The sequence below is a fragment of the Hippocampus comes genome, unplaced genomic scaffold (assembly GCF_001891065.2).
Source record: "Hippocampus comes isolate QL1 unplaced genomic scaffold, H_comes_QL1_v1.1 scaffold230, whole genome shotgun sequence".
Classification (NCBI taxonomy): Eukaryota; Metazoa; Chordata; class Actinopteri; order Syngnathiformes; family Syngnathidae; genus Hippocampus; species Hippocampus comes.
In genome coordinates this window covers 401,960-414,205 of record NW_017837215.1, presented here as the reverse complement: position 1 = coordinate 414,205, position 12,246 = coordinate 401,960, and the positions used below count along the sequence as shown (strand labels likewise).

The 12,246-nt window shown below is 42.2% G+C and overlaps 1 protein-coding gene across 3 annotated transcripts in view; it reads right to left on the bottom strand.

The window, feature by feature from the left end:
- The window catches only part of sez6a (seizure related 6 homolog a), an 80,269-nt gene extending 68,530 nt beyond the window's left edge, over positions 1 to 11,739 (bottom strand). For all 3 annotated transcript variants that reach the window (XR_002166828.1, XM_019858906.1, XM_019858905.1), the window contains exon 1: positions 11,315 to 11,739. Coding sequence is in view for 2 of the 3 variants with exons in the window: in XM_019858906.1 (XP_019714465.1) it covers positions 11,315 to 11,402 (88 nt within the window). In the remaining variant the exon portion in view is untranslated. The remainder of the gene's footprint in view (positions 1 to 11,314) is intronic.
- Between the last annotated feature and the right edge of the window lie 507 nt (positions 11,740 to 12,246).

Here is a 12,246-nt window from a genome sequence, read left to right as displayed (position 1 = left end):
AAGTCAAACGGGGATTTGAAATGTTATACAATAATTAGCACATCAACTTCACTTTCCGAGGGTATATCTTTTTTGCAGATGAGCCGAGATGACCTTTTTAAAAGGAGGAACTGGAGAATTTTATGGCAGTAAACATTTTATTTTAGCATTTCGGTCACCACAATTTGTCTTTCCCATTCTGGGGTCAGAAAATGTGCGTCCGCACACAAAACCATTTCAACAAAATCCGTTCACATGAAAGCGCATTGGCAGCCTGTTATGTGAAGTCGAAAAGCAAGCGCAGCTGCACATTTTGACCTCTGTTTCAAAATGTAGTGATTATAGTGTATTGTCCAAATATACGCATAAATGTCCTGAAGGATTTGTTGAAAATGGGTCATGTCATGAATTGAAATTGTACATCCACGTCACATTCAGAGTATTTGGTTTTAATATTTGACAGTAGTACATTCTAAAATATAATAAACATTTCGGATGAATATCCAGCCATGGGAAAAAAAAAAAAACACTGTATTATCTCCTGCCCTCCTTTCTTCGGTTTCTCTCAAGATAAATTTGTTTGGATGAATATGACGACAACAAAAAACATGTCCTAAGAGTTTAATTTAGGAGCTGGTATCGAGCTGTTATTTTCTTGATAATAACCAATATCGCTCTAGTCGATAGCTATTCAGCTCATTGTGCTGTGGCCATGTTGGAGCCAAATCTCAGCCGTCTTCGGGCAGTAGGCGGGGTACACCCTGAACCGGTCGCCAGCCAATCGCAGGGCACACATAGACGAACAACCATTCACACTCACACCTAGGGGCAATTTAGACTGTTCAATTAACCCAACAGTTCATACGGGAAGAATCTGGAGCACCCGGAGAAAACCCGGGCAGGCACAGGGAGAACATGCAAACTCCACACAAGAAGGCCGTAGTTGAAATCGAGCCCTGTACTGTGAGGCCGGCATGCTTACCAGTTGACCCCCGTGCCGCCCGGGACTATACATGCCTCCCAATTTTTTTTCATTTGGTAAAACGTAAAGGGATTGGGCTTGTTTAAACCTGTATTCTGTGTGACAACATTAAAATATCATATTTTTTGCGAGGCTCGATGTTTGTGCAAATGCCAGTGAGTTTTTGATCATGTTTATGCCCTCAATGTGAATCATTATGGATACTACTACTACCGGTACTAGTACGACAAATAATTATCATCATCATCATCAATTTATAATAATGCTAATAATTTCTACGTAAACAATTGGGACTTTCAGCGCTTGCTGCTTGATTCTCAATTACTAAAGGACATTGTATTAAAGCCCTAGGATGCATGCATGCAGCCATGAAGTAAAAAAAAAAGAATCTGAAAACCAAAATGTTAAATTCCTGCTGCCATGCCGTGTTGGTTTGATGGAATTCCAATTGATGCCATCTTTCCAAACGGCACCAACATCACTCTCACAGCGATGAGGCAATATCCCATGCCGCATGTGTAACCCGGCTCCCATTGTGGGGACTGAGGTTAATCCAAAATGCAGCAGCTATTGGGTGTTATTTGCCACATCTACCCTTAAATGTCAGCCTTTGTTTACTCGAGAAGCCGCAATGTAAAAAGAGCAGGTACAGAAATACAAGCGCATACCTTATTATCTGCATAATTTACCTCGGTGACAGTGTCATTAAAAAAATCTGTATTATTGTGAAAGCAGATTGCTTCATAGCAAATTAGTGAGGTGTTTTTTATGCACATCGCTTCAGAGAAACGTCACGTTAGTGTTATCACAAAAAAGATCCCGCCTCGCAGTAAGCGCTGTTCCCTTACTCAGTAATCCATTCTTTAACCATGATTTTTTTTTTTCAAAGGCATCTTGCCGCTCTGACAGATGGAAACCATGACAGTGAGCCAGCTTTCAATCACTCGAAGAGGCACAGGTCTCACTTGCGACTTGACAGACAATTGCCTGACCAGGCAGCGGTTACTCGGAGTGGCAATGTTCGATAGTTTTCAAGATGGGGGTCGATGTTAGAACCTTAGAATTACACAAAAGAGTCCCAGGGGACCTCATTTCAATACATCACACCAAAGAAAGACTCGAAAGACATTGCAGCCTGACTACTCTGTGGGTTTTGCGTGGATTAAAAAACTCACAGAGTAGGTTATTCTGTCTCCAACGTTTAACGCACAAAGTAAACACACTTATTGTTATTTGAATATATTTGTCAATTTGTATTAACAAGCTACTTCCGGGTTCACCGAGGATGACAGACAAAAGGGCCAAACCGTTTTGGATTCTGTGCCATTCATATTCAATCGTGACTGAAAAAAAATAAATTCCTTCAAATGAGTCCAAGAAAATATTTCGTATTTGTGTCTTTGTCCACGTTAGGTAGCTACTTCCTGGTTTCAAACGATTATGTCAGATGATTGGGTCATAGGCTCCCATTGTGGGGACTGAGGTTAATCCAAAATGCAGCAGCTATTGGGTGTTATTTGCCACATCTACCCTTAAATGTCAGCCTTTGTTTACTCGAGAAGCCGCAATGTAAAAAGAGTTGGTACAGAAATACAAGCGCATACCTTATTATCTGCATAATTTACCTCGGTGACAGTGTCATTAAAAAAATCTGTATTATTGTGAAAGCAGATTGCTTCATAGCAAATTAGTGAGGTGTTTTTTATGCACATCGCTTCAGAGAAACGTCACGTTAGTGTTATCACAAAAAAGATCCCGCCTCGCAGTAAGCGCTTTGGTCCACCTGCGTTGCAGCTGTTCCCTTACTCAGTAATCCATTCTTTAACCATGATTTTTTTTTCTTCAAAGGCATCTTGCCGCTCTGACAGATGGAAACCATGACAGTGAGCCAGCTTTCAATCACTCGAAGAGGCACAGGTCTCACTTGCGACTTGACAGACAATTGCCTGACCAGGCAGCGGTTACTCGGAGTGGCAATGTTCGATAGTTTTCAAGATGGGGGTCGATGTTCGAACCTTTGAATTACACAAAAGGGCCCCAGGGGACCTCATTTCAATACATCACACCAAAGAAAGACTCGAAAGACATTGCAGCCTGACTACTCTGTGGGTTTTGCGTGGATTAAAAAACTCACAGAGTAGGTTATTCTGTCTCCAACGTTTAACGCACAAAGTAAACACACTTATTGTTATTTGAATATATTTGTCAATTTGTATTAACAAGCTACTTCCGGGTTCACCGAGGATGACAGACAAAAGGGCCAAACCGTTTTGGATTCTGTGCCATTCATATTCAATCGTGACTGAAAAAAAATAAATTCCTTCAAATGAGTCCAAGAAAATATTTCGTATTTGTGTCTTTGTCCACGTTAGGTAGCTACTTCCTGGTTTCAAACGATTATGTCAGATGATTGGGTCATATCATCAAGAAATTTCCCCGTGACGAAAATCAAAAGATACAGTATTTCATCAAAAGGGCAGACGCAGCTGTTGTGCTGTTGATTTTGTCTGTTCGCGATCATTAAAAGTTTGGATGGTCTCAGACTGTTGTAAAATGGCTTGTAATTTTACCAAAGTAATACATCACCAGTACATCTGATATGAACAAATATGAGAGGACCGAGTGGAGAACAGGGAAAAAAAAATGTTTAAATTAAAAGTTTCTTCCGACCGCGCACACTTTCCTTGTTTGTCTTAACTGTTTTCAATTACCCCTGGCGCTACAATTCCCTTCCTTGATCTATCCGCAACACTGTTATCTTTCTCTTCTACTTATAATATGTTTACTCGTCCCGATGAATTCAATTACATCTTTTCAGAGGAAATTACTGCGGGGGTGGCACCACCCGCCAGAGGTCAGGACTAACTGTGAATACTAAAACTACTCCCCCAAACACATTACACAGCCTATTACCTGCTGCTTTCCACACAGTGCTGCGCCACCCCACATGCGCCTTCCCGCCGCCACAGATGAAATGCTTTCGAGATGGAATCTGGCATCGAGAAGAGGGGATGAGTGCAGGCGCTGTCCCCAAGCCTAATCGTTTCAGAGAGGCATCCCCATTGCTGCCACAAAGCACGCCAGTCCAGATTAGAGACGTGTGTTCACAGACAGGCTGAGCGTGAAAGGTGCGCAAAGCAGCCTCGGTCTGGGGTAGGGCGACCACTTTCTCCTTTCTCCTTTTTCTTTTTGTGGCCGGCCATAGATTGGGTGCCAGGCCAGAGGCGAAGCGGATTCAAAGTACGGTGCTGATGTGCTGCCTTGACAAAGTGGCAGAGATCTCTTCATTTAGACCTGTTGTTATTTTTCCACGAAATAGCATTATTTGAAACGCGTGTACCCTCCCGATGTGGCCAAGCAGTTTCTGAGTCCATTACGCTCCCTGCAGGAGGGTCCTGCTCCACTATGCTCTTTGTTTTGGAAGAGAAACATCATAAATGAACCAAAAGTGGCCTTGCTTCAAATTTCATCGATTTATTTGCCGCTTGTCCTCATTTGGGTTGCTGATGGGATGGAGCACGTCCCAAATGGATATGAATGAAAGGCAGTCAACACCTAGGACTGATTGACATATAGACAAACGATCATTCACACCCACATTGACACCAACGGACAATTTAAGGGCTTCATTTGACCCGAGATGCATTTTTTTTGGAATGTCGAGCGAAAATGTCAAAGACCATGATAAAACCAATAGAAGCATGGAGAGAACCTGCACACTCCGCTTTGAAGGACCTACGTTGAGATGCGATTCCAAAACGCCTTGACTGTGAGTCAGATGTGCTAACCACCAAGCTGCCAATTCCATTTTTTTTTTCCGTACTTATTTTTTTGCAGTAACTCAGGAGATGATTGCGCTGAGTCAAATGATTGGCTCTTGCAGAAGTCTCTCACATAATTATCTGGAGCCCATTTGAGGCCCATCCAATCTGTGAGACTGATTATACAAACAGGGAAGGAAATGCTTTTGGGGAGAAGCCAGTTTCTTCCCTCTACAATGGGTTCTACACCAGCGTCAGGCGATCATTATCATCATTAAAATCAAGATTTATAGATTATAGAATACACTCCAGTCGCTGATGGTGTAGTGGTACACCCATCTGACTTGTGTGCGGGCAGCATGGGATCGGTTCCCCATTCAGTGACGGTGTGAACGTGGGTGTGCGTGGTTGTTCGTCTCTATATATGCCCTGTGACTCACTGGTGACCAGCTCAGGGGTTAGTCCGCCTTTCGCCCGAAGTCAGCTGGGATAGGCTTCAGCAACTCCCCGCGACCCTCTCTCTTCAGGATAAGTGGTGTTATGGATGGATGAATAATAGAGTTGGTTGCCAAGCCGAAATGCCCAAAAAGAGAGAAAATATATACCGTATTATCCACACTAATGAGGCGCACCTTCAATGAATTGTCTATTTTGTAATTTTTTTTTCATATATTGGACGCACCGCATTATAAGACGCAATCTACAATGCATCCACTAGATGGAGCTATGCTCAAGGAAATGCCAACAGAACGATCAGATGTCAGTAAAACTTATTTAATAAAGCAGCGACAATGTTCACTTAACCAACAGCAAGTTATAACATTGACTGGTTAACGTTGAAATCTCTTGCCGCTGCTCTATTTCCGTGTTCAACTGCGTAACCCGATCACCTTAATTTTGAACGCTGCATTGTAAGCATGTCTCTAGCAAGGAGCCATTTTGGGGTCGACATATTACCGTAATAACCATACACAAGGCGCACGGGATTTTAAGGCGCGCTGTGAGCTTTTAAGAAAATGGAAGGCTTTTATATGCGCCTTTTCGTGCGGAAAATACGGTATAGAAATATACATGACCGTCAAGGCAGTGGCATGGGTTGAGCATCCCGAATCAAGAATCGGATTTATAGAATACACTCCAGTCGCTGTAGTGTGGTACACTCGTATAACTTGTGTGCGGGCAGCGTGGGATTGGTTCCCCATTCAGTGACGGTGTCACATTGCGGTTCTGCCACAATTGTTCAGATTTTCAAAGTCAGTGCTAATTTTTGTTGAATAGTTCATCGCGCGGAAGAAGCCACGGAACACGGACGAATAAGGACCAAAAGGAAAATGTGCACAGCCGCTCTCTCTCTGCCTTGGGCCGCGCCTTGCAGCTGTCATATAATTGGTGCCAACATGTTAAACTGGAAGTAAAAGAGTGGGTCATCACACAAATGCAAATGCAAATGTCTAGTTAATATTTTGCTTACAGCACACACAGCATGTCCATATAAAAATACAGATACACACACAGCATATGATTGTAAAGACTTCTTGGATTAAATCATCAAAATTCAAATTATGGCCAACCCGAGCAGAAGCAGTCCGAGTTTGAATGGCACCCTGGGCGAGACCCTCTTTGGTGCTACCCTACCACCCCACGCCCCACCAAAAATCAGAATGCATTTACATTCATTAAAACCTCAATAATGTAGTAATGGGTATCAGTGTTTGGTATCGGCAACCTCCATGAGTACCCAATATCTTTAAATAAATTGGTATCGGTACTCGCCCAGCCCATCATTCATATATACTGCATCTATTTGAATCTTTTGATCTCAACTAATAGAGAAATAATGTGAAGCTGACATAAAAATGAACACCCAGTGAAAACGTTCAGGTGTATTTCAGACAGGACAAGAGGTTTTCAAATGTTGTGTTTATAGGAGTCTTACTGGCATCACACGTTTGTCTTAAGTACATGACAAGCAACCTCTCTTGGATTGATCTCAAGCAACTGACTTGAACATTCACCCCCACGTGAAGGTAAAAAGTGGTCAAGTCGACACTTCAGCACTGTTTTGTGTCATGTTCCAAATACCTTCGCTTCGAACTGTACAAAGAAAAAATATACAGTATATCATTTTGAATATTAACAACCGTCTATGCGCAGTTCCCCCCCACCAGCATAAGACTGAGCGGTGAGATCACTGAGGTTAATCTCACTGTGAGGTACTCTTTCCGCCACGAGATCCAAAAACATTCTTTGCCATTTGACGGATAAAACCTTCCCACTTTTGAGGGAGCGATATATGCGGCGAGGACTCAAATTAGGATGCATGCAACATTCTGGTGGAGCGAGAGAGAAATTTGCACATGAAGAGATGAAAATGAGTCGCATTCAGCCAAGCTGTGAGCTCCACCTAGGAGGCGGTGAAAGAGACGGAGACGGGCACAGAAAGGGGCCGAGGAAGGCGTGCACTGTATCTTTGGAGCGTGCGGAAGGGGGCTTCCTGGCCTAATGACTCTCATTTAGAAGTGACAGGGCTTGGTAAAATTGAACTAATTATGGCAGCACACAGATGCTGAATAGCCCTTGATGAAGTTAATCACCAGCAATCCAACAAACAGGTGTTGCGTGATATCCATTACCTCCCCTCGAATTACTGGGGACGGCGCTTCAAGCAACCATTCATCCCAGAAGAATTATCTTGTATTATCTACCATACCTCGGCGCATTTGACGAACATTTCGGAGCGTGAGCCGCTCTCTAAAATGCCAGAAAATGAAAAAGTCCTCATTGAGACTCATTAGTACATTCGGTTAGTCGCAAAGCCTGTTGATCGATGTGAAATACCTTCATGAAATACTGAAAAGGAATATGAAGTGCAAATGTGACCTTCAAAATAAAATAAATGCTTCAAAGTCATTGTGTCTGTTGCCTGCTCGTGATAAAGGGAATTAAAAAAAAAAATAGCCATTACACTTCTGGATGTTCCGGGTATTGGTGGACTAGCCAGGACACCTCAGGTTTCTGCTTGACGTTTTCAGCTTTGAGTGAACAATAAAGCAAATTAAAAGATCAGCTTGGGCGATTGATTTGTCACTTAAGAAATACACATTCGCCACTCTTCATTTGTATTTAGCGCAGTGATTGAAAAGTAAATGACTGTGTAGGAGGCGCCCTGGAGAAAACTGGATCAAACCTCTCTTTTAAATATGGCCAAGTAATGAAGAACCCGTGTCAATCTACTCATGCCTCCTCCGGCGTGAGGAAATTATTTCTGCCCTGAAACTAAGACCGAAGTTATTATTAGCATGTGAATTACAGACCTCCATCTTGCAGACATTTTTTTTTTTTTTTTAATACCTTGAGTGGGATGTCAAGGAGCACTCTGTCAACTGGTCATAGCTCATTCCATGAGCTTTAGGAGAGATAAAACATTCCTGACTCTCTGACTCCCAGCACACTGCTGATCATTGTTAACTGGAACCAATAATGCGTCGACACCTTTTATAGGCCCGGCTGAACGTCGTTAAACTTTATAAAACTCTAAAAGTGGCTTTGCAGGCCTAAATAAAACTCATCGAAGTCAATGGACGCAAAAACAATGTCGATTGAGATTTATCAAGACATGATTATATGAATTTGCATCTTTTTTAATCCAGTACTGCTGTAATCCTTCTTTTAAATGTTGTAATATTGTAATTGTGTAAAAATGTCCAAAACAGTGATATTTATCTTGCCTGGCAGCGTCGCTCAACATCTGATCGGAGAATCGCCCTCGTCACAATTTCCAACTTTCTCAATAAATTGCCCCCTCCTGATATCAAATGCAATTCTGTCAATGTCTAGGAATCAAAATTTACTTTTAAAAATGGCAAGAGTACGAGGCAGATTCCGAGTGAAGCAGATGTCGCACTTTGCAAAAAGTTTCCAACTAATTATTGTGCATGTGATGTCGTCACGGAGAGGCTCGTTTATCAAGCTCATTAAGTGATCGAGGCAAAGCTTGGGCAAAGCAATCAAGGACAAAAAATGTTTTCGATGACTATCCTCTTCTGTCTGCATTGACAATAAAAATGCGATGTCGTGACTTTGAACAACAACAAGCCGAAGCAAAGCACACGTATGAACAAAGGAATACGAATCGAAAGCATCGTCATTTGCTTTGTACATTGCACACACAATGCAAGTTAATGAAATCTTTTGACAAAATACATCGATACAAACAGGTCATATTTACACATCCGGTGCCACTATTCATCGAAGACTGAAATAAAGCCTGAGCAACAAAAGGCAGTATTATCACCAATAGAATACAGCTTTGATGGGAAAGAAAATAGAAAAGCAACCTTATTTGACAGTCTCGCATCACGACGACAGTAGCAGGCTATTAAAGAAGACGCTTTTGTTCCTGAAAATAATCAACTCCAATTTTCTCAAATTCCAGCCACTGATGATGCGCGCAACTCAAACTGGCGAACGAAAGTGTCGTGTGGGTCCTCAGTGCAGTTGAATGGCTGCATGGGGGTCCCTGCGAGGTAGCAAATTGACCAGGGGGCAGCATCACAAGCATGCACACAATTTTACCTTCTTTCAACACGGAAACCTCAGTGATTAAAAATTGAAAAACTATGAGTGAGCTTCTGCTGGCTTAGCAGCAAATTCACTAATGGAAGCTGTAAAATTTTATTTTTGCGCTAAAAATAGTTGCTCCCTGCATTTTCCTTCTCCCTGGAGTTTTGAGCGCTGAACACACGGCGCAGGTGTGTTCCCGAGGCTGGAAAAACACTCAATTATTCCGACGTCTTCCTCAACGTCCATCGCGCACTCTGTATTAGTGTTGACTCAATCAAACATTTCACAAATATAAAATGTCTGCTAAGGGCAACGCCACAAATGATTGGATTTGCACATTTCTAATGTCGGAACTCTGGTAGCGGAATAGGGATCATTTCCTCTACCTGATATTCAATCAGTGGGCGTTTTGTTTTCTTTTTTTTTTTTGTTGATGCTATAATATATTGTGGCAGGCGCTGCGCTCGAATCGCACCTCATTTTAGATGGGCTGAGATAGGGCCAATGTAATAGGCAATTCATTTTCACAGCTCTTACATTGTTTAGTTTTGGACCTGTTTTTCCTTTTTCCATTTTCAGCATGAACAGGGTGTCAGAAAGCAACATTAAAACGGCCATAATTTAAAATGCACCATCCAAAGAGATCCATTATGGGAGTCTGCTTTTGCAAATATCACAAAAACACTGTCAGAGGTGTTAATTTAACCATGTGTTCATTATTATTTTAGTCTGCAGGGGTGTAGAGGTGTTTCTATCATCCGATTGTGAAAGAGTCCCCCCCACCCCAATTTTAAAGTGAGAGTACCGGAAAGTTTGACAATATTTCACCATTCCCTGGTGATCTGATGGCATTCATGTTGTGTTGATTTCAAACTTGTGAAGCTGAGGAGTCATTCTAAAGGAACGCAGGTTGTAAAGATGAAGGCAAGGCGGATGCACAATACAAAAATAATTAGGACAAGGCCACTGTGCATGAATCCATCGCCACTTCCCACAAGCACTCAACTGTGTCAAACAGCTTGGTCAATAATCTTCAGCAATTCCTGAGGATTAGAGTCTTATTACTGAACACCGTCTGTCACACAGACCTCAGCGGCCAAATAAATCGCTCTCTGGCTCATTTTTTTTTTCTTTTTTCTTTTTTTTATTTTTTGACTCCAATCAACTCATGCAACACCCCCATGTCGAATTGATCACATTGCAAGGTTGAACACAATAGCCTGTTTGATTGATTTGTGGCCAATTAAAATGAGTTTCTCGGTGTGTTATGCTTTACTAAAGAGTCTCGGTGTGTTTTGATGGACAGGAAGCAAAAGCGCATTTCACCCCAGGGCTTTATAAAGATCAATTTGCGATGAGTAATACACTGCTTGTGATTTTTTTTTCCCTACATACTTTAGGAGTTTATCGTCCTTTAACAATCAGCATTTGCCCAACACTGATATTCATTCATTATGTGTATAGGTTTAAACTGAAAAAGTCGAATGGATCTGCATGTTTTGCATTGAATTATATTGTTCTATTCTGTTTGGTCCCATTGCTTTCATCTGTACACCTGATAACTCGAGATCCATTTTTGATGAGCCACTAAGTTTGTGGAGTAAGTCAGTGAATGAATTTAAAACACAGGTTGAGCCTCCCCCACTCAGTGCAATTTGGTTGTATTTATTCAGATCTTTGCGTAGTTTCCACAATAGTTTACGCTTTGTATATATTTTTTAATTTAATCTGTATTCATGATGATCCATTAAATTTGCAGATTACGTCAGGGGATGACTTTAAAACAGAGGTTTAGCTTCCCCTTGTTTTATAATTTGCTTTCATTTGCTTTTCTTGGTTTCCACATTTTCTAACGCAAAAATATTGTTTTGTTAAGAAGGTTTTTTTTTCAGGCGCTATTGTCAAATCAAAAGCTTAAATAGACACCAAAGACACCGCTCCGTTGTGGACCTCAGCACCTTGAACCCCGGCTTTGTTTTGTTTGACAAACGCACTCCCAACCGAAAACAAAGTGCACGCAAGTTCTTACCTCGCCCGTGGCTTGTGGCCACCGCAGCTGCGAGAAGCCACACGGCCAGCATGCTCGTCAACGCGCAAGATCGTCTCGTGCAATTCATCTCTTCTTAAGTCGAGGTCGCGCGGCTGCAAAATAACGTCCTTGTGTCGGAGAAGCGAAAAAAAAAACAGGGGAGGGAGGGAAAGCAAACCGTGAGATTTGAACGTCCGTGAAAACGCAAAGTTGAATCCGTGACGCTATTTCGCCGATTGACTTGGCCGAATTCGCAGTTGAGAGGACAAGCGATAGTAATCAAGTGAAACGCGGAGGTCCTGGTTTGACTCGGACGCTCTGTAAGCGGATTTTGGCTGTGCGAGCTGGAGGCACATTGGACGAAGACAGCAGAGCGAGTCGTCAGCACCGAGGACAGCTCCCACTCCTAGCGTCAGAAGACGGAACAACCTCGGCGGAGTTTGGGAGGGTTGGGGAGGGGGAAAAAAGGGGCTTCATCGTGCATTTGTGTCATGTGACACCTGCTGGACACAACATTAGGAACACGCGGCTGCACGACCTAATGACATCCAAGCAAGTTTGACTCTTTTAATGGCTCTTTTAACGACCCCCCTTTTTATTTCGCCAGTCACCCTTGACAATAAAATAGTCAACAGCAGGGAAGAGACATGGGAATAACAGGGTTCGGTTCCATTTAGCTTTTAGCGAGGCAGGCAATTTGACATTGGCAATTGTGAGGTTTTTTTTTTCTCTGTTTTTCGCATCGCACTTTTCACTTAGATAAATCACAGAGTGCTTCATACATATCGCAACGCAACATTTTACAGTTCAAACAAGAAAAAAAATAAGCAAGCAAATCCAATATGGATGTGTCAGGAACAAAATGATCTGTGTGTGTGAATACAAGGGTTAAAATATTCATAGATGTGTATGAGTGCATGCATATACTAGAT